The 20,570-nt window shown below is 50.8% G+C and overlaps 1 protein-coding gene across 1 annotated transcript in view; it reads left to right on the top strand.

The window, feature by feature from the left end:
- Positions 1–10,821: 10,821 nt before the first annotated feature.
- Positions 10,822–20,570, top strand: part of LOC141111968 (catalase) — a 55,296-nt gene continuing 45,547 nt past the window's right edge. Inside the window, exon 1 of the mRNA XM_073604214.1 lies at positions 10,822–10,979. Coding sequence (XP_073460315.1) covers positions 10,914–10,979 — 66 coding nt within the window. The 5' untranslated portion in view covers positions 10,822–10,913. The remainder of the gene's footprint in view (positions 10,980–20,570) is intronic.

The following is a 20,570-nucleotide window of genomic DNA, read 5'->3' on the forward strand; positions in this document are numbered from 1 at the left end:
TTAAAGTGAAACAATAAAAATGAAATATTCCTTTAAATATCGTTCCTGGAGGTTGTCCTTAGTATGCCTGTAAAGTAGCGCATCTTTCCCATGTTTATAACAGTGCCACAGCAAAATGACATTTCTAAGGGAAAAAATGTAATTTAAAACTGCTCGCGGCTGTAATGTATTGTCGGATCCCAGCAATATAGATAAAAATAGCTGAAAAAAATGGCGTGCATCCCCCCCCCCCCCCCCAAACCCATACCAGGCCCTTCAGGTCTGGTTTTGATATTAAGGGGAACCCCGCACCAATTTTTTTTTTAAAGTGGCGTGGGGGACCCCCAGGCACATATACTATATGGCCTGCCCTATATACTCTGCAGAAAAACTGGGTCTTAGGTGTTGGTGGTACCAGAACACTGTAAGCCCTCACAGTTACTCTTGTTGGGCGTGGGAACGGGCACCGCTGCAAAATATTAGATCAAAAATTGTAATTACATGCCCCTGTTGAACAGAGGCATAAAAATTGGGCCTTGGGTGGTGGTGGTGCCCTAAACCAAAAGTATTGTTGGAAGCTAGCATCATCAAGATTGAGGAGGAATAGGATAGTCAGCATAGTCTTCAAGGGATCCCAGATCCATAGCAAATTCAATCAGTTACATCAGCATCAGGGGCTTGATAGCTGCTGATCCAAGAATAATTCATTTTTATGAATGTGAGCCTATCAACGGAGTCTGTGGACAGGCGCACTCTTTGATCCGTTACAAACCCTCCAGCAGCACTGAATGTGTGTTCAGAAAGCACGCTGGATGCATTACAGACCAGTAGCTCAATTGCATATTGATAAAGTTCTGGCCAGTGGTCCATCCTCAAGACAAAGTAACCCAGCGGATGCTCTGTTGGAAAGGTCTCCCAGTCTGCACTTGCCCCATGAAATTTCTGCACCATATAATGCAGACGCTTGAACTGATCAGACCTTGGTGCTGAGGACCGAAAAATTGTTTAAAGGCATCGGCCAGCCAGCCACCTTCTCCACCGCTCTTCCTCTGACTGAACGAAGCCTCAGCAACACGTTGTCCAGCACCAGGAAATGGTAACCTCCCAGGGTCTGGAAATGCGTTGCACAAACCTTTCTTCAAGGCCTCCTGAAGATGTTTCATCCTTTGCTCCCTCTGCGAAGGCAGGATGAGTTCTGCAACTTTACCCTTGTAATGTGGATCAAGAAGGGTTGCCAGGCAGTAATGATCCCTCTCCTTGATAGCACAAATCCTAGGGTCTTTTCGCAGGCTTTGCAGAATCTAGGGGGCCATGCAGTGTAAGTTTGCAGAGGCATTCGATTTTGAGTCCTCTGGGTGACCAAGGATCACATTATCTGTAACTACCTCCTCCCAGCCATGTACAACTCCTTGTGTTTCTGGGGACTGAAAACCATCCCTTGAAGACTGCTGCTGAGTGTTTTCCTCTACATCCATGCTGACACAATCCTCCTCCTCCTCCTCTTCTTCCTGTGTGTTTGGCAGCCTGCAAGAATGCTATCTGGATAAAGGGGACCTTGAGAGGAAAGGAAATCCTTCTCTTCCTCCCGCTGTTCTGCCTCAAGTGCCCTGTCCATGATTCCACAAAGTATGTGCTCCAGCAGGAAGACTAGAGGGACAGTGTCACTGATGCATGCATTGTTGCTGCTCACCATCCTTGTGGCCTCCTCAAATGGTGAAAGGACAGTGCATGCATCCTTGATCAATAGCCACTGACGTGGCGAAAAGAAGCCGAGCTCCCCTGACCCTGTCCTGGTGCCATACTCGCACAGGTACTCATTGATAGCCCTCTGCTTTGTGTGCAGCCGCTGCAGCATTGCCAACGTTGAGTTCCACCTGGTGGGCATGTCACAAATGAGGCAGTTGGTGGGCAGGTTGCGTTCCCTTTGAATGTCAGCCAACCAAGCACTGGCATTGTATGACCGCGGAAATGACCACAGACTTTTCTGGCTTGTCTCAGGAGATCTTGTAAGCCTGGGTACCTGCTCAAGAATCGCTGCACCACCAAATTCAGGACGTGTGTCAAATATGGGTCAAGGGTCCCTGTCGGAGGGTGGAGAGAAGGTTGGTGCCATTGCCGCGTACAACCCTTCCTGGCTGAAGCTGGCATGGTTTAAACCACCTCTGAGCCTGCCCCTGCAGACTTGACAGAATCTCTGCCCCTGTGTGGCTCCTGTCCCCTAGGCAGACCAACTCAAGCACCCCATGGCATCTTTTAGACTGACTTCTTGCATAGCCTCTTGAACGCTTACAGAGCACCGCTGGTTCAGAGGACAAATCTACAAAAGAGGCCATAGAGGAAGAAGAAGAGGAGGGGGTGGAGGAGAGAGATGTGGCAGAATCACCACTAGCATTTTAGAGGCGTGGTGGTGGAACAAGCTTCAACAACACTGGACCCTGTCCTGCATCCTTCCCAGCTGCCAGCAAAGTTGCCCAGTGCACTGTGAAGGAAAGGTAATGTCCCTGCCCATGCCTGCTGGACCATGAGTCAGTGGTAATATGAACCTTACTGCTGACTGCCCTGTCCAACAAGGCCAAAACATTGCCTTCCACATGGCGGTAGAGAGCCGAAATGGCCTCCCGTGAAAAGAAATGGCGTTTTGGAACTTGCCACTGAGGTACAGCACATTCCACAGATTCACGAAAGGGGGAAGAGGCTACCAGCTGAAAAGGCAGCAGTTGCAGTGCTAGTAATTTAGCCAAGCTAGCATTTAGACGCTGAGCATGTGGATGGCTGGGACCAAATTTCTTTTTACGGTTTAGCAACTGGAGTACGTAAATTTGCCTGCTAAAATCAATTGGTGGATCACTGCTATCAGATTGGCTGCAAGTACTTGGGACACCTATTGCTATACCTTCATTCCTCTCAGTGCAGGTTTTTGAGAGGACTGGAGGTATAGTAGGGTTGGAGTATTTGATGTGGGTCTTTCAAGTGCTGTTGCCAACAGACTGCATGGCAGGTCGTCATATATCTGGTCAAGCATGTGGTGTCCAAGCGGCTGCTGTTCTGGCCACACTTGATCCGCTTTAGACATAGGTTGCAAACAGCAACAGTGCGATCTGCTGCACATGTGTCGAAAAAGGCCCACACCAGGGAACTTTTAAAAGTCAGCAGGGAGTCAGCAGTGCCCTGCACCTGCGGAGCTCTGCGGTGTGATGCAATAGGGTGGCTGCCCTTAAGCTGCCCCCTAGAGGATATCCTGCCTCGGAGTGTTGCCTCCTCCTCACTTTCCTCCTCTTTTCTCTCAGGCACACAAGTACAGTCAGTGACCTCATCATCCCCTCCCTCCCCGTCACTGGAGTAAACTTGGCAGTATGTTGCAGCTGGGGGAACATGACTGCCAGTTTATTGACGTTACTCCCTTCCTCAACCTGTGAACCAACATCGGAGCCTTCAAATCACTGTGCATTCCTCCAGCAGCATATAACTGACACTGTCGTCGAATAATTCTGGGGACTCCTCCGTGCATGATGGTAGGGCTACAGAAGTAGTGACTGTGGACAAGGAGCCGGTGGAATAGGCCGCTTTGGCAGCTGTGTTGGAAGGCAAACTATTCTGAGCCTGGGTGACAGAGGATGAGGAGGATGAGGACGGCTTTGTTATCCACTCCACCAACTCTTCTGCGTGTTGTGGCTCAATAACATGGCCAGCAGCAGCAAAAATAGACAAGCGTGCCCCACGGCCACCTGCAGAGGATGCACCATGTCCAGGACCACCACTGTTGACTGTAGACACAGAGGCTGCTTGTCCTCTTTTAGTGGCCTGTGAGCATCTGCCTCTCCTTGGTGGCCTTCCGGACATGATGTATTTTTTGTTTTGCAACACCACACTACACTGTATTAGATACTATGTATACCGCCTGAAGTGTATTCGAAAGTGTACAATGGCTGCACAGTATTGTATACTGTGTACACCACCAGAAGTGTAGCAGAAACTGTACACACTGTATTAGATACTGTGTACACCGCCTGCACTGTATTAGCAACTGCACAACAGCTGCACTGTATTGTATACTGTGTACACCACCAGAAGTGTAGTAGAAACTGTACACACTGTATTAGATCAGTCTAAACCCATGCTCATCCCTACTAAACACCCTATTCACAAGAAAAACATGGCCCACCCAATACAGAGTCATAAATATAAGGCACAATAGACTTGCAAGATATAAAAAACAATAAAGAAATATACTGTAGATGAACTTTACAATAAGACCACACATTTATTATAAATACATTTATTGTACTCTCTGTTTTATTACCATAGTCATTAGCATAGTCATTATCATAGTAGGGTTCAGTAAGTTTTATTTAGGTATATTACAAAGAAGTGATTCAGTACCTTATACACAATTATGTTTTATTTACAGTGAGCACTGGCAATGTCATTCTAAGGCTTGGTCTGTTATTAACATACTTATACAATAACATGTACCCATACATATTCTTTACTAGCCTCACACTAGAATACAATAGTCAGAACCCCATAGCTGGAAGATGCTGTATAATACAAAGGCAGTGATATGATTTGCTCCCACTGTTGGCTCATCGCTGTGATGGCAGGCTCACCAACCAAAAGCAAGGAGCAGAGGGCAGCAATTAAAGCGGGGGTTCACCCACACCGCCTAAAAAAAAAATATTAAAAGCCAGCAGCTACAAATACTGCAGCTGCTGACTTTTAATACATGGCCACTTACCTGTCCCAGGGTCCAGCGATGTCGGCAGGGGGCGCCGAGAACCCGCTTGGTTCTCGGCAGCTGCCGCTGCCATCCTAGGTGAGGGAATCAGGAAGTGAAGCGTTGCGGCTTCACTTCCCGGTTCCCTACTGCGCATGCGTGAGTCGCGCTGCGTGTCCCAAATGGTCCCCGCTCTCTCCTGGGAGCTGTGTGTTCCCAGGAGACAGCGCGGTGGGGACGGGAAGAGGCGTAGACTCCCATGGGAGTCTATGCCGGAAGTGGGTGCAAATACCTGTCTTAGACAGGTATCTGCACCCCCCTCCCCCCTGAAAGGTGCCAAATGTGACACCGGAGGGGGGGAGGGTTCCAAAAAGTGGAAGTTCCATTTTTGTGTGGAACTCTGCTTTAACTCATCAGCTTCTGGGGGTTGAGTTACCAAAACTGGAGAGTGAAAAATCTGGTGCAGCTCTGCATAGAAACCAACCACCCTCCAGGTTTTTTTTTGTCAAAGCTTAATTGAACAAACTGAAGTTAGAAGCTGATTGGCTACCGTGCACAGCTGCACCAGGTTTTGCGCTCTCCGGTTTTAGTAAATCTCTCTCGTGTCTGAAGTGAGTATTTGCATAAGAGGTCTCCGCCAGTTACAGACAGCCAATGCTTAGGCCCCTTTCACACTGAGGCGGTAGGGGGCGTCGGCGGTAAAACAGCGCTATTTTTAGTGCTGTTTTACCGCGGTATTCGGCCGCTAGCGGTGCGGTTTTAACCCCCCGCTGGCAGCCGAAAAAGGGTTAAAACCCCTCGTATAGCGCGGCTATAGCCGCGGTATTACCGCGGTATAGCCGCGCTGTCCCATTGATTTCAATGGGCAGGAGCGGTTTAGGAGCGGTGAATACACCGCTCCTTCACCGCTCCAAAGACGCGGCTCGCAGGAGATTTTTTCTTCTCCTGCCAGCGCACCGCTTCAGTGTGAAAGCCCTCGGGCTTTCACACTGAACAAACAGCGGAGGCTGTTTAGGGGCGGTTTGCAGGCGCTATTTTTAGCGCAATAACGCCTGCAAACCGCCCCAGTGTGACAGGGGCCTTATTGGCATTCTTTGACTTCATCACATTCTGAGTCTTCACTGTAAGTCACCGGCTCTCTGCTCTGATCCTCCAGCACTCACTTGAGCACCAGGCAAGAGAGGAGGCGGGAGCAGCTGGCTTTCGCTCCCAGCTGCATCCTGTGTTTGAAAGGTGAGGTGTTAGGGGTCCCCTGATACGTCACTGACCCCCCCCCCCCTTCAAAATATTGTCAAAAATAATTTTAAGAAAAGTAAAAAATAAATAAAAATAATATTTCAAATTGTAAAAACAATCTTTACAAATTGGAAAACATTATTTAAAAGTTTTGTAATTCAGGGATGGGGGGAGGGATTCTGTCAGGTAGGCTGTATGGGGCCCTGTGATTTCTAACGCAGCCCTGTGTATGCATGTATGTATTTATATATTAGATTGTAAGCTCTTCTGAGCAGGGCCCTCTTAATCCTCTTGTATTTTATTGTATTATAACTGTATTGTCTCCCTTTTATATTGTAAAGCGCTGCGTAAACTGTTGGCGCTACATAAATCCTGAATAATAATAATAATAATAATATATATGTGTGTGTGTGTGTATTTACGTGTTTATATATGTATGTGTGTATTTATGTGCGTACGTGTGTGTTTACATGCATGTGTATGTATGTACAATACTTTCAGTCCTGACCCCTATTTCTGTATTGTTAGAGCTGATTTGTTATGGCTTGTTCATAATACCAGAAAGAAAATGGCACTACTCTGAAAAGCGATCCATGTGCAGATCGCTTTTCTGAGGCATTTGACAGGCAGTGAAGAGGCAATATGTTGCCTCCTCACCTCCTGTTTTAACCCCCTAAATGCAGCGTCACTACACAGTTGCTGGTTAGTTGCAGCATGGCCCCATTCACGTGGGAATATACTTCCAGCCGCAGGCACAACATGGGTACACCCCCAGCTGCTGCCTTTGCAGCTAAAGAGAGAACAGTTGGGGGTGGTAGCCATGCCCCTGTAGGGGTTGCTGAATGTAGTGGTTCACCTGTCACCCTGCCCAACCCGGGATCCATCTCTCAGGCATTCAGAAACACAGAACAATCCATAAGCTTTGCTTTTTTACATTTATTGAGAGGATTGAACTTGGATGGAAAAGGGAAATTATGGGATGCCCAGAAGATTCAGTGTAACTTGCTATTCACTCCTGTATATAGACTCCAGTCTTCTCTTCAGCACAACTTTTGGTAAATCCCAACTCCGGGCAAAAACTTTTTTCCATGTTTTTGTTGCTGATCTTCTACCTTCACCAACTATGTCAGCCATGTTCTTCTGAGCTCTGTAGTTCCTCTGCAATAGCTTGCTGAACTTGCTGAAAACTGTTATTGCCTGGTGACTTCCTGTTTGTAAGACCGCTGGCTGCTATCCCTCCCATAACCTCAGCGAGCGGTCTGACACGCCCCCTTGTAGTCCTCTGAAAGCGAGCATGGATTTGTCCTTCCCGGCTTGCTGTAGTGGGTGGAGGGGGGTCTCACAGCCCCCGATCTGTGGCGCCCATAGAGGTGGTGTCCTCCTCCTCTGCTCCCCCTCCTCCTCCCTACCAGCACTGCCCCCGTCCCCCCCTCGCCACCCACCGCCCACCAGTCCGCCATCTCTCTCAGTGCAGAACGGGGAGAGTTACAGATCCTCCAGATGACAAAGCGGGTCGGGCTGACAGGTCTGTATGTGAGAACACCGCTGGTTGTACAGCCCCACCTCCCTGTACATTGGAACAGTGCGCTCTGCGCTGTCTATCACAATGCCGATGCTGGGAGGCGGGACTGTACAACCAGCGGTGTTCTCACATACAGACCTGTCAGCCCGACCCGCTTTGTCATCTGGAGGATCTGTAACTATCCCTGCTCTGCACTGATGGGCACTGATAAGCTGCACTGGTGACACCGGCACTGGTGGGCACTGCTAAGCTGCACTGGTGACACCGGCACTGGTGGGCACTGCTAAGCTGCACTGGTGACACCGCATTGATGAGCACAGAAAAGTTGCACTGGTGACACCAGCACTGATGGGCACTGCTAAGCTGCACTGGTGACACCGGCACTGATAAGCTGCACTGGTGACACCACACTGATGGACACTGCTAAGCTGCACTGGTGACACCGACACTGCTAAGCTGCACTGGTGACACCGCACTGATGAGCACGGAAATGCTGCACTGGTGACACTGGCACTGGTGGGCACTACTAAGCTGCACTGGTGACACCGCACTGATGGGCACTACTAAGCTGCACTGTTGACACCGGCACTGCTAAGCTGCGCTGGTGACACCGGCACTGGTGGGCACTGCTAAACTGCACTGGTGACACCGGTGGGCACTGCTAAGCTGTACTGATGAGCACTGCTAAACTGCACTGGTGACACAGGTGGGCACTGCTAAGCTGCACTGGTGACACCGCACTGATGAGCACAGAAAAGCTGCACTGGTGACACCAGCACTGATGGGCACTGCTAAGCTGCACTGGTGACACCGGCACTGATAAGCTGCACTGGTGACATCACACTGATGGACACTGCTAAGCTGCACTGGTGACACTGGCACTGCTAAGCTGCACTGGTGACACCAGGACTGGTGGGCACCGCTAAGCTGCACTGGTGACACCGCACTGATGAGCACGGAAAAGCTGCACTGGTGACACCGGCACTGATGGGCACTACTAAACTGCACTGGTGACACCGTGGGCACTGCTAAGCAGCACTGATAGGCACTGTCACGCTGCACTGGTGACACTGGTGGGCACTGCTAAGCTGCACTGGTGAAACCGCACTGATGAGCACTGCTAAGCTGCAGTGATGGGCACTGATAAGCTGCACTGGTGACACCGGCACTGGTGGGCACTGCTAAGCTGCACTGATGACACCAGCACTGAAAAGCTGCACTGGTGACACCGGCACTGATAAGCTGCACTGGTGACACTGCACTGATGGGCACTGCTAAGCTGCACTGATGACACCGCACTGATGGGTACTGAAAAGCTGCACTTGTGACACCACACCGATGAGCACTAATAAGCTGCACTGGTGCCACCGGCACTAATGGGCACTGCTAAGCTGCATTGGTGAGCACTGCTAAGCTGCACTGGTAACACTGGCACTGTTGGGCACTGCTAAGCTGCACTGGTGGCACTGCACTTATAAGCTGCACTGGTGACACTGCACTGATGGGCACTGAAAAGCTGCACTGGTGACACCGCACTGATGGGCACTGCTAAGCTGCACTGGTGACACCGGCACTGGTGGGCACTGCTAAGCTGCACTGGTGACACTGGTGGGCACTGCTAAGCTGCACTGATGGGCACTGCTAAGCTGCACTGGTGACACCGACACTGGTGGGCACTGCTAAGCTGCACTGGTGACACCGCACTTATAAGCTGCACTGGTGACACTGCACTGATGGGCACTGAAAAGCTGCACTGGTGACACCGCACTGATGGGCACTGCTAAGTTGCACTGGTGACACCAGCACTGCTAAGCTGCACTGGTGACACCGGCACTGGTGGGCACTGCTAAACTGCACTGGTGACACCGGTGGGCACTGCTAAGCTGCACTGATGGGCACTGCTAAACTGCACTGGTGACACTGGTGGGCACTGCTACGCTGCACTGGTGAGCACCGCTAAGCTGCACTGGTGACACCGCACCGATGAGCATGGAAAAGCTGCACTGGTGACACTGGCACTGGTGGGCACTGCTAAGCTGCACTGGGGACACTGGTGGGCACTGCTAAGCTGCACTGATGGGCACTGCTAAGCTGCACTGGTGACACCGACACTGGTGGGCACTGCTAAGCTGCACTGGTGGCACCGCACTTATAAGCTGCACTGTGACACTGCACTGATGGGCACTGAAAAGCTGCACTGGTGACACCGCACTGATGGGCACTGCTAAGCTGCACTGGTGACACCGGCACTGGTGGGCACTGCTAAGCTGCAATGGTGACACTGGTGGGTACTGCTAAGCTGCACTGATGGGCACTGCTAAGCTGCACTAGTGACACCGACACTGGTGGGCGCTGCTAAGCTGCACTGGTGACACCGCACTCATAAGCTGCACTGGTGACACTGCACTGATGGGCACTGAAAAGCTGCACTGGTGACACTGGCACTGCTAAGCTGCACTGTTGACACTGGCACTGCTAAGCTGCACTGGTGACACTGGCACTGCTAAGCTGCACTGTTGACACTGGCACTGCTAAGCTGCACTGGTGACACCGGCACTGGTGGGCACTGCTGACACCGGTGGGCACTGCTAAGCTGCACTGATGGGCACTGCTAAACTGCACTGGTGACACCGGTGGGCACTGCTAAGCTGCACTGGTGACACTGCACTGATGAGCACGGAAAAGCTGCATTGGTGACACCGGCACTGGTGGGCACTGCTAAGCTGCACTTTTTTTTTTATTGACCGGACCTCCTTAAATTTGAATTCCCCTGGTATAGGATCTGCAAAAACAGGGACACTTGGCAATCACAGTGGGGTTGATTTACTAAAGCTGGAGAGTGCAAAATCTGGTGCAGCTCTGCATTGGAGCCAATCAGCTTCTTGGTGTTATTGTCAAAGCTTAACGGAACAAACTTAAAAAACAAAAAACAAAAAAAAGTTAAAGCTGATTGGCTGCCATGCACCACATTCTGCACTCTCCGGTTTTAATAAATCAGCCCCATAGATATTCTAGCCAGGCTCAGAAAATAACAATAAATAAGAAGCATAATAACAATACAAAAATATAATAATAATAATGAGAAGAAGAAGGAAATAAGCAGCCGATATGTGTGAAAGTTTCTCGGAGTGATAACCCTGCACCCCTCCTCCACACACATGTACTGTCACCTTTGTACTTCATTCTTCTCTCCAGCCTTTGACAGCTCTCCTGACCAATCCCGCGCTCCTCCTTCTTCTCTCCTGTCCTATCAGCAGCTGGCTCCTCAGGGGGTGGGCGGGGCTATGTCTGTGCATTATAATTGTCTCTGGACACTGACACTGACAGCTCTCCTGACCAATCTCGCGCTCCTCCCCTCTCACCCCTGTCCTATCAGCGCCTGGCTATCCAGGGGTGGGCGGGACCCGTGGCTTTGCATTATAAGTGTGTGCAGAGGGCAGAGTGTGCGCTGTAGGGGCAATCATGGCGGATAAGAGGGAGAAGAGTGCGGATCAGATGAAGCTGTGGAAGGAGAGTCGGGGCAACCAGGTACTCCCTACACTGAGCATCCCCACCTTTCCTTATATGTCCTATTGTGTGCATTGTGCATGCAGCCAGGGGTCTCCCCAGGCTATACAGAGCTGGGGAAGGTATAGTGTTCTGTTATATAGGGGATATCTGGGGGACTACAAGTCCCAGCATGCCTGGGAGGAGTTCAGACTACTCCCATCAGCAGCACTGATCCTCTATAGACTGTTATATCAGGTCACACCCTTCCCTGCCTGTGTGTTATTATATTACTAGTCTTTATAAGCAGAGTCCCCATGGGGAGGGGGAGGGGGTACATCCTGGATGCTCTATTGCTGTGATCCAGGATGCTAATGCCAGTGTTCTGCCAGACTTTGGTGCTTGTGTGTCACTGCTCTGTTTGCCACTGTGCTGTGAGACATTAGTGTCTGTGTGTCACTGCTCTGCAAGACTTTTTGGTGTCTGCGTGTCATGGTCCTGTAAGACTTTGATTCTGTGGTGCCCCTGCCCTGCAAAGCTGTGGTGCCCACGTGTGACTGCCCTGGAAGGCTGTGGTGTGCTGACCGCTCTGCAAGGCTCTGGTGCCTGCTCTGCAAGGCTGTGGTGCCCGCGTGTGCCTGCTCTGCAAGGCTGTGATGCCCGCGTGTGACCACCCTGCAAGGCTCTGGTGATTGCTCTGCAAGGCTGTGGTGCCCGCGTGTGCCCGCTCTGCAAGGCTGTGGTGCCCGCTCTGCAAGGCTGTGGTGCCTGCGTGTGCCCGCTCTGCAAGGCTGTGGTGCCTGCGTGTGCCCGCTCTGCAAGGCTGTGGTGCCTGCGTGTGCCCGCTCTGCAAGGCTGTGGTGCCTGCGTGTGCCCGCTCTGCAAGGCTGTGGTGCCCGCTCTACAAGGCTGTGGTGCCTGCGTGTGCCCACTCTGCAAGGCTGCGGTGCCCGCTCTGCAAGGCTGTGGTGCCCGCGTGTGCCCGCTCTGCAAGGCTGTGGTGCCCGCGTGTGCCCGCATCTGCAAGGCTGTGGTGCCCGCGTGTGCCCGCATCTGCAAGGCTGTGGTGCCCGCGTGTGCCCGCATCTGCAAGGCTGTGGTGCCCGCGTGTGCCCGCATCTGCAAGGCTGTGTGTGCCCGCTCTGCAAGGCTGTGGTGCCTGTGTGTGACCGCTCTGCAAGGCTGTGGTGCCTGCGTGTGCCCGCTCTGCAAGGCTGTGGTGCCTGCGTGTGCCCGCTCTGCAAGGCTGTGGTGCCTGCGTGTGCCCGCTCTGCAAGGCTGTGGTGCCTGCGTGTGCCCGCTCTGCAAGGCTGTGGTGCCTGCGTGTGCCCGCTCTGCAAGGCTGTGGTGCCTGCGTGTGCCCGCTCTGCAAGGCTGTGGTGCCTGCGTGTGCCCGCTCTGCAAGGCTGTGGTGCCTGCGTGTGCCCGCTCTGCAAGGCTGTGGTGCCTGCGTGTGCCCGCTCTGCAAGGCTGTGGTGCCTGCTCTGCAAGGCTGTGGTGCCCGCGTGTGCCCGCTCTGCAAGGCTGTGGTGCCCGCTCTACAAGGCTGTGGTGCCTGCGTGTGCCCGCTCTGCAAGGCTTTGGTGCCTGCGTGTGCCCGCTCTGCAAGGCTTTGGTGCCCGCGTGTGCCCGCATCTGCAAGGCTGTGGTGCCCGCGTGTGCCCGCATCTGCAAGGCTGTGGTGCCCGCGTGTGCCCGCATCTGCAAGGCTGTGGTGCCCGCGTGTGCCCGCATCTGCAAGGCTGTGGTGCCCGCGTGTGCCCGCATCTGCAAGGCTGTGTGTGCCCGCTCTGCAAGGCTGTGGTGCCTGTGTGTGACCGCTCTGCAAGGCTGTGGTGCCTGCTCTGGCATGCTGTGGCTGTGGTGCCCGCGTGTGCCCGCTCTGCAAGGCTGTGGTGCCCGCTCTGCAAGGCTGTGGTGCCCGCGTGTGCCCGCTCTGCAAGGCTGTGGTGTCCGCATGTCACCTTCTTGTAAGACTTTGATGCTGATGTCCCCCTGTTCTACAAGACTTTGGTACCCGTGTGCCCCTGTCCTGTCGGACTTTGGTGCTGATGTTCCCCCTGATCTGGAAGAATTTGGTGTTGGGTGCCCCAGTTCTCCCAGCCTTGGGTACCCATGCTCATCCTAATCTGTAGGGCTTAAAGTACATCTCGAGCCAAAATCTTTTTTCACCTTTTTGGATGAAGTTTTTACTGTTCTCTGTGGCTCCGCCTGGGAGATGTTTTGTTCCAGGCACACTGTTGTCACCAGGACAGAAAATATTTCTAGTGCTGTCTGTTGAGCTGTGGTGCCCGCGTGTGACTGCCCTGGAAGGCTGTGGTGTGCTGACCGCCCTGCAAGGCTCTGGTGCCTGCTCTGCAAGGCTGTGGTGCCCGCGTGTGCCTGCTCTGCAAGGCTGTGATGCCCGCGTGTGACCACCCTGCAAGGCTCTGGTGATTGCTCTGCAAGGCTGTGGTGCCTGCGTGTGCCCGCTCTGCAAGGCTGTGGTGCCTGCGTGTGCCCGCTCTGCAAGGCTGTGGTGCCTGCGTGTGCCCGCTCTGCAAGGCTGTGGTGCCTGCGTGTGCCCGCTCTGCAAGGCTGTGGTGCCCGCGTGTGCCCGCTCTGCAAGGCTGTGGTGCCTGCTCTGCAAGGCTGTGGTGCCCGCGTGTGCCCGCTCTGCAAGGCTGTGGTGCCCGCTCTACAAGGCTGTTGTGCCTGCGTGTGCCCACTCTGCAAGGCTGCGGTGCCTGCTCTGCAAGGCTGTGGTGCCCGCGTGTGCCCGCTCTGCAAGGCTGTGGTGCCCGCGTGTGCCCGCATCTGCAAGGCTGTGGTGCCCGCGTGTGCCCGCATCTGCAAGGCTGTGGTGCCCGCGTGTGCCCGCATCTGCAAGGCTGTGGTGCCCGCTCTGCAAGGCTGTGGTGCCTGCGTGTGCCCGCTCCGCAAGGCTGTGGTGCCTGCGTGTGCCCGCTCTGCAAGGCTGTGGTGCCTGCTCTGGCATGCTGTGGCTGTGGTGCCCGCGTGTGCCCGCTCTGCAAGGCTGTGGTGCCCGCTCTGCAAGGCTGTGGTGCCCGCGTGTGCCCGCTCTGCAAGGCTGTGGTGCACGCGTGTGCCCGCTCTGCAAGGCTGTGGTGCCCGCATGTCACCTTCTTGTAAGACTTTGATGCTGATGTCCCCCTGTTCTACAAGACTTTGGTACCCGTGTGCCCCTGTCCTGTCGGACTTTGGTGCTGATGTTCCCCCTGATCTGGAAGAATTTGGTGTTGGGTGCCCCAGTTCTCCCAGCCTTGGGTACCCATGCTCACCCTAATCTGTAGGGCTTAAAGTACATCTCGAGCCAAAATCTTTTTTCACCTTTTTGGATGAAGTTTTTACTGTTCTCTGTGGCTCCGCCTGGGAGATGTTTTGTTCCAGGCACACTGTTGTCACCAGGACAGAAAATATTTCTAGTGCTGTCTGTTGACATTGTACTTTTTTTTTTTTTTCATTTTCAGAATTCCTGTCCTGGTGGCACCTTGTCATAGGGACAGGAGATGCTTGTAAGTAGCAATAAAAACCTGACTGAGGTCCTAACTCCTACTCTACTCCCATTAAAAAATAATTTCTGGATTTGCACTTTAAATGTCAGTATGCCAATTTCCTGCAGCCTTCAGGTGGCTGTTCTGCTGCAGAACATTTTCTCTTGATCTTCCTCTATGTATGTAAATTTCCTGCGGGCACACTGTGAGCTCTGTGGGGTCTTTGCTATAACCTGCAGGTCTTCTATATGTAAAGGAGGCGGCTGCTGACCTCCAACTCTATAAATTTAAAAATTCTCCCTTGCGGGGAGTCTGCTGGTCTGCAAATATTCGTTTAGGTCTATTAGGTATTCTTAACGTTGAGACTGAAGATTGGAAATTCTTCCAAAACCTTCAATGCCACAATAGTTATAAAAAAATATATAAAATTAAAAAAAATAAAAAAGTTGGTGCTCACACATTGGAAGTATGGGAATATAAAATGTGTATTTAAAATCTGAATGGCTCTGGATGGGACTGGGTGTCACCAGGAGGGAGCTTATGGGGGGGGGGGGGGGGAATTTTGCTGCGAACATGATGGCCCTGAAGGGTATGAGGTTTTTGGAGGGCTTTGCAAGGTCAATTTGGGGAATTAGAGGGCTGTGCAGGGGCTGGGGGCCACTGTTGGGGGGGGGGGGGGGGGGCTGGAAGCTATGCAACATACTATGGAGCACTGTGGGTAGGGGGTTCTCTGTGAGAGGTTGTTGGGGACTGAAGGCTTTTAGAGGGCTGGATGGCACTGTTGGAGGCACTATGGGGGCTGGTGGCTGTGCAGGGGGCACTGCGGGGGAGGGGAGGGTTGGGGCTTTGTGGGAGGTTGGGAAGCACTATGGTGGTTCTTGGGAGGCACTGCGTGAGGTTGAGGCACTTCAGGCCACTATGGGAGGTTGGGTGGCACTGCGGAACACTTTGGAGGCATTATGGGAGGCTGGAGGCTGTACCTCAAGCTAGGGGACACTTCAGGGGGCTGCGGAGCTCTGTGGGAGTTTGGCAGTGCAAGGACCGAAGGCCCTTAGGGGGCCGGGGGCACTGCGGGACACTATAGGAGGTTAGGTGGGACACTGTTGGAGGCACTATGGGAGGCTGTGCAGCAAGCTAGGGTACGCTGCAGGGGGCTGTGGAAATTTGTGGGAGATTGGCACTGTGGGGGATGAAGGTTTTTGGGGGGCCAAGGGCACTGTTCAAGATTGTGGAGCCCTGCAGGCCACTATGGGAGGTTGGGTGGGAGCTGGAAGGCACAGTGGGACACTGTTGGAGGCACTATGGGCTCTGTAGCAAGCTAGGGCACACTGCAAGGGGCTGTGGAGCTCTGTGGGAGGTTGGCACTGTGGGGCCTGAAGGCTCTTGAGGGTGGCCAGGGAACTGCGCAAGGTTGACCGACACTGCGGGCAACTATAGGGGGCACTGTGGGGAGGTTGGGGATCTGCAGCTAGCTAGAGGCCCAGTGGTGGTCCATGGCCCGATGATTGAGAACCTCTGGTCTAGGAACCAGGTAAAGCAGCTTTTACTTGTCCAATCCTCTGCATCCACAAGCTCATAGTTGCCTGTGCACACACCCGATCATGTTCCCCTTAATCTCCAGTTACAATTAATAATCACTTCAATTTCCAGCCATGTGAACTACACCCCATAATCTTGATCTTTATCTTCATTTTATAACTAAAAAAAAAATCAGAGGATTAATGTATATGCAATGTGTATGAATAGTATATGAGATGCTGGAGATACTTCTACTGCCCTCAACATTTATTTTATAGAGCAAGATGAAGGAATCAAATATAGAACACCACATCCCAATAGAAATGTATTTAAACAAACTAAAGAGGGAAAAGAGGTAACAAACCTCGGGACTTTTAAGGTGTTTGGTACGGAGATTGGAACTCACTGGTAGCATATAAAATCAATAATTTTTATTTATAAAGGTAAAAAGCATGAGAACAAGAATTCATCCATATCACAAAATCGCTTATTCTATACAGGCATATTTTAGCAAAACACTACCACTCTCAACATGTTTCACTCAATAGAGCTTCCTCAGGAGATTCCAGTGTGACACTTTATATGCGAGGCTGCTTAAAGTCAATGGATAATATGGATGGAAAGATATACCGTAGGTTCCATATGTGCACAAAACATCCCATTGTTCTGATAACGCTTCTTCAGTACTTGCAGAAAAAAAACTATAGTAGTACTTTTTTTCCTTAAAAGGAAATAAGGTGGATTGAATCAATTTCACACTTAGGATAGTTCTGCCGATGGGGATAGCTGGTCAGCAAACTTGTGATTGTTCAAAGAAGTTTGAATCCGACATAAACTCAATTTGTATAGATACCACAGGGAAGAGCTCAGCTGACACTTCCAAGGTGAACCAGTGTAAGGGAAACAACGCTATGAACGAGACCCGGGAGAGATGTTGCCTGTCCCACGTTCAGAATGTCTCTGGCTAAGTAGGATGGTGGCTGAAGCCCAGTGGTGGTCCATGGCCTGATAGTTGAGAACCTCTGGTCTCGGAACTAGGTAAAGCAGTTTTGACTTGCCCAATCCTCCACACCCACAAGCTCATAGTTGCCTGTGCACACACCCGATCATGTTGCCCTTAATTTCCAGTTATAATTAATAATCACTTCAATTTCCAGCCATGTGAACTACACCCCATAATTCTGATCTTTATCTTCATTTATAATTAAAAAAAAATCAGAGGATTTATGTATATGTATGAATAGTATATGAGATGCTGGAGATACTTTTACTGCCCTCAACATCTAGTCCATCTGTACACCGCTAATCCGTGATAAGGTCTCGTGGGGGCATGGGACTCCCTTGTGTATCAGACTGCATAATCCAATCATTTGAGGGCACATGCACATGTGTATAGCACAAAATCCTGGTTTATTTCTTCTCTAAGGCCCCTTTCACACGAGGCGGACTCCGTTTCTACGGAGCCCGTCTCGGTCCGCCGGCTCAGCGGGAGATCAGTCCGTTGATCTCCGCTGAGCCGGCGGATGACAGGTCCCTTTCTGCTCACTGAGCGGGGAGGGGCTTGTCAGGCGCCGCCGCCTATGGAGGGATCGGATGAAAACGGACAGCGATCCGCTAAAAGCAGACAGATGGCCCTATGTCCAGGTCCGTCGCTATCGGATCGGGTGAGATCTGATGAAAACGGACATGCTGTCCGTTTTCATCCGATCCCTCCATAGGCGGCAGCGGCGCCTGACAAGCCCCTCCCCGCTCAGTGAGCAGAGAGGGACCTGTCATCCGCCGGCTCAGCGGAGATCAACGGACTGATCTCCCGCTGAGCCGGCGGCCCGAGGCGGACTACGTGGAAACGGAGTCCGCCTCATGTGAAAGGGGCCTAGGGAGCCCAGAGGTGCTGCGTACGTCGATTTATAGAAGTCAATGGCTGTGCGCACCTCTACACATGTATACGTAAGTACTTACATAAGTGTACAGACACACAAATTTTCATCCGGAGTTGTACGCACAAATGTGTTTTTAAGGAAAGCACTCGCATATACACTTGTATAGCCATTGACTTCTATAGACAGCTGTATGCAGTGTCTGATGGCTTCCTAGCAGGGAAATAAGCCAGGACTTTAGGCTATATGGCCATGTGCCTGACCTACTTTGCTTTAAAATTGTTTTTTAAAATGTTTGTACTATATAGTATATACAGATTTATTACGTATTTTATCAAATTTATTTAGAAATTACCCTAATTTGGATTGTCGTATTCAGCGGGCGATATTGACACTGAACGTGACCCATTCAAGTGAATGGGACCATGGCGCAATCGCCCTGTGGAGTAGTGGGTTGGCATTTTGGGGGTTAAAGCGGTGAGGCGGTGACCTATCTCCTCCTGACAGCCTGCCAAGCATGCATTCCACCACAGATCACTTTTCAGAAGGGCAGAAATAATAGCCATACGTGTCAATAAGCCTTCTCGGAACAGAAGGTAATCGCGTCTCATCCCATCACACACCCCAAAAATTAAAAGATTATTCCTCGTTGCAGGACAGTGGGTGGTGCCATGCGAATGTCTTATGCCCTGTTGGCCTGATGCACATCCAGAGCCATTGTATAGTACAGAAATGGCCTGATATTATAGAGCCAATTATTCCAAACTGCATACAGCTATTTCCAGCTTTTTTGGCTATGATCAGTGCAGTGTGTGGAAATCGGGGTGTCTATGGAGTAGGACCCAACAAGGCAGTATGACCATACTGGTTATATATAAATGAGTGGTCACTTTTGCCTTAAAGTGGTTGTAAAGTCAGGTTTTTTTATCTTAATGCATTTTATGCATTAAGGCATTAATGCATAAAATGCATTAAGACAAAAAGCATTTTGTGTGCATCAGCCCCCCTAATACTTAATACTAAATTATTATAAATTTAAATACTTAATAATACCTAATACTCGCCTGCCTGAGACTCTCCCTCCTCATTGGCTGAGACGGCAGTGCAGCACCATTGGCTCCTGCTGCTGTCAATCAAATTCAGTGAGCCAATGAGAGAGATGGGGCTGGACCGGATTGCAGTCTGAATGGACACAGGGAGCTGTGGCTCGGCTTGGATGCCCCCATAGGAAGCTGCTTGCTGTGGGGGCATGTATCATGAGGGAGGGAGGGGCCAGGAGAGCCGGCAAGGGACCCGAGAGGAGGAACTGGGCTGCTCTGTGCAAAACCACTACACAGAGCAGGTAAGTATAACATGTTTGTTATTTTTAACAAAAAACCCCCCAAAAAACTAGACTTTACAATCACTTTAAAACATAGAACTTATTCTGAAGTGTGCCTAGATAACCTGGTGCCTGGAAACATTCAAAAGCCTCTACAGTTTCTGGTGGGCATTTGTCTTATCATGCCAACCCACCCACAATTCATCAAACAAGAAATGGAAACCTTCAAAAGCCAGTAAGATCTCTGGTGGGCATCCGTGTTACTATGACAACCCACCCAACAACGTTTCTGCTTCTTGTTTGATGATTTGTGGGGTGGTGAGGGGTGCCTGCTGATCATACTGACTTTTGAGCAGTTTCAGGTGGTCCAGGTCTTACGGGCCACCCTGTTTTTGTTTTTTGCCATCTCTCATTTGGGTATTATTATGGGTTATCTCCTCAGGCACCTGGGATTACGGTTTACATGCAGATATTCGTCTGTGTATGGTATATCTGTACATTCTTGGGTGTATTAAGGCTCTGTGAGTAAGTATGTTGTCGGTAGGCAGGAGGGCTCAGGTCCAGGCGGTAGCGATGGCACTGAAGGGTTAAATGGGATGCAGCTCTTGTCAAGGACGCACTTTGTTACTTGGTCTGTGCCTACTGGACTATGTCCCTGAACCATGCTTTGTCACCTTGTTTATCAGATCCCTTCTTATAATCTGCTGTGTGTAACTTTAAAGGGCAATGCAACAAGCAGTCTGTGGTCTGGGCAATGGATATAAAAAGCAAAATGAATGACCGTACTTCTTAATTTTTTGATGTGCGGTCTTAAGCTTTGCTTTTTATAACTTTAAAGGGGTCATTCGTGTTTAGGCCTTGTGTACACAGGCAGAAAAAATGCTGCTGTAAGTGGCGTCTGGCTTTTTTTTTTTTTATGCCTCTAAAAGCAGCTCTAGGTTATTTAATATGCGAATGCTTATTGTGTCGTATTTTTAGAGCAGCGTTCAGCAGCTTAAAAGGGGGGGGGGAGCCTCAAGCTTGCGTTCAAAGTGCAGTTTATTACCGTGATTTACACCTACAGTATATACACAGACATTTATTCCAATGGTCATAATAAATTCTTATCCTGACCAGTAGAACGCACTTGCGCTCAGCACCTTATGTATGGGGGGGGGGATTAGGAATTGGGACTTTAAATGAGGCGTACATATGGTAATATGGGCCTCCATCGCTGAATCAATTACATTTTTTAAAGGGGAATTAGGACTTTGAGGCAGGTGGCGAATCAAAAAAATAATACGTACGTGGTAGGCAAATTAGTTTGTCACACAGCAAGATCGAACTTGGTATGAAATACAGTACATTGAAACCACCAATTATGTGAATTGAAGTAAAGTACAGTTCAGGTAAATACATACACTAAATTGTAAAATGACATATT

The sequence above is a fragment of the Aquarana catesbeiana genome, linkage group LG11 (genome assembly GCF_042186555.1).
Source record: "Aquarana catesbeiana isolate 2022-GZ linkage group LG11, ASM4218655v1, whole genome shotgun sequence".
Taxonomy (NCBI): Eukaryota; Metazoa; Chordata; class Amphibia; order Anura; family Ranidae; genus Aquarana; species Aquarana catesbeiana.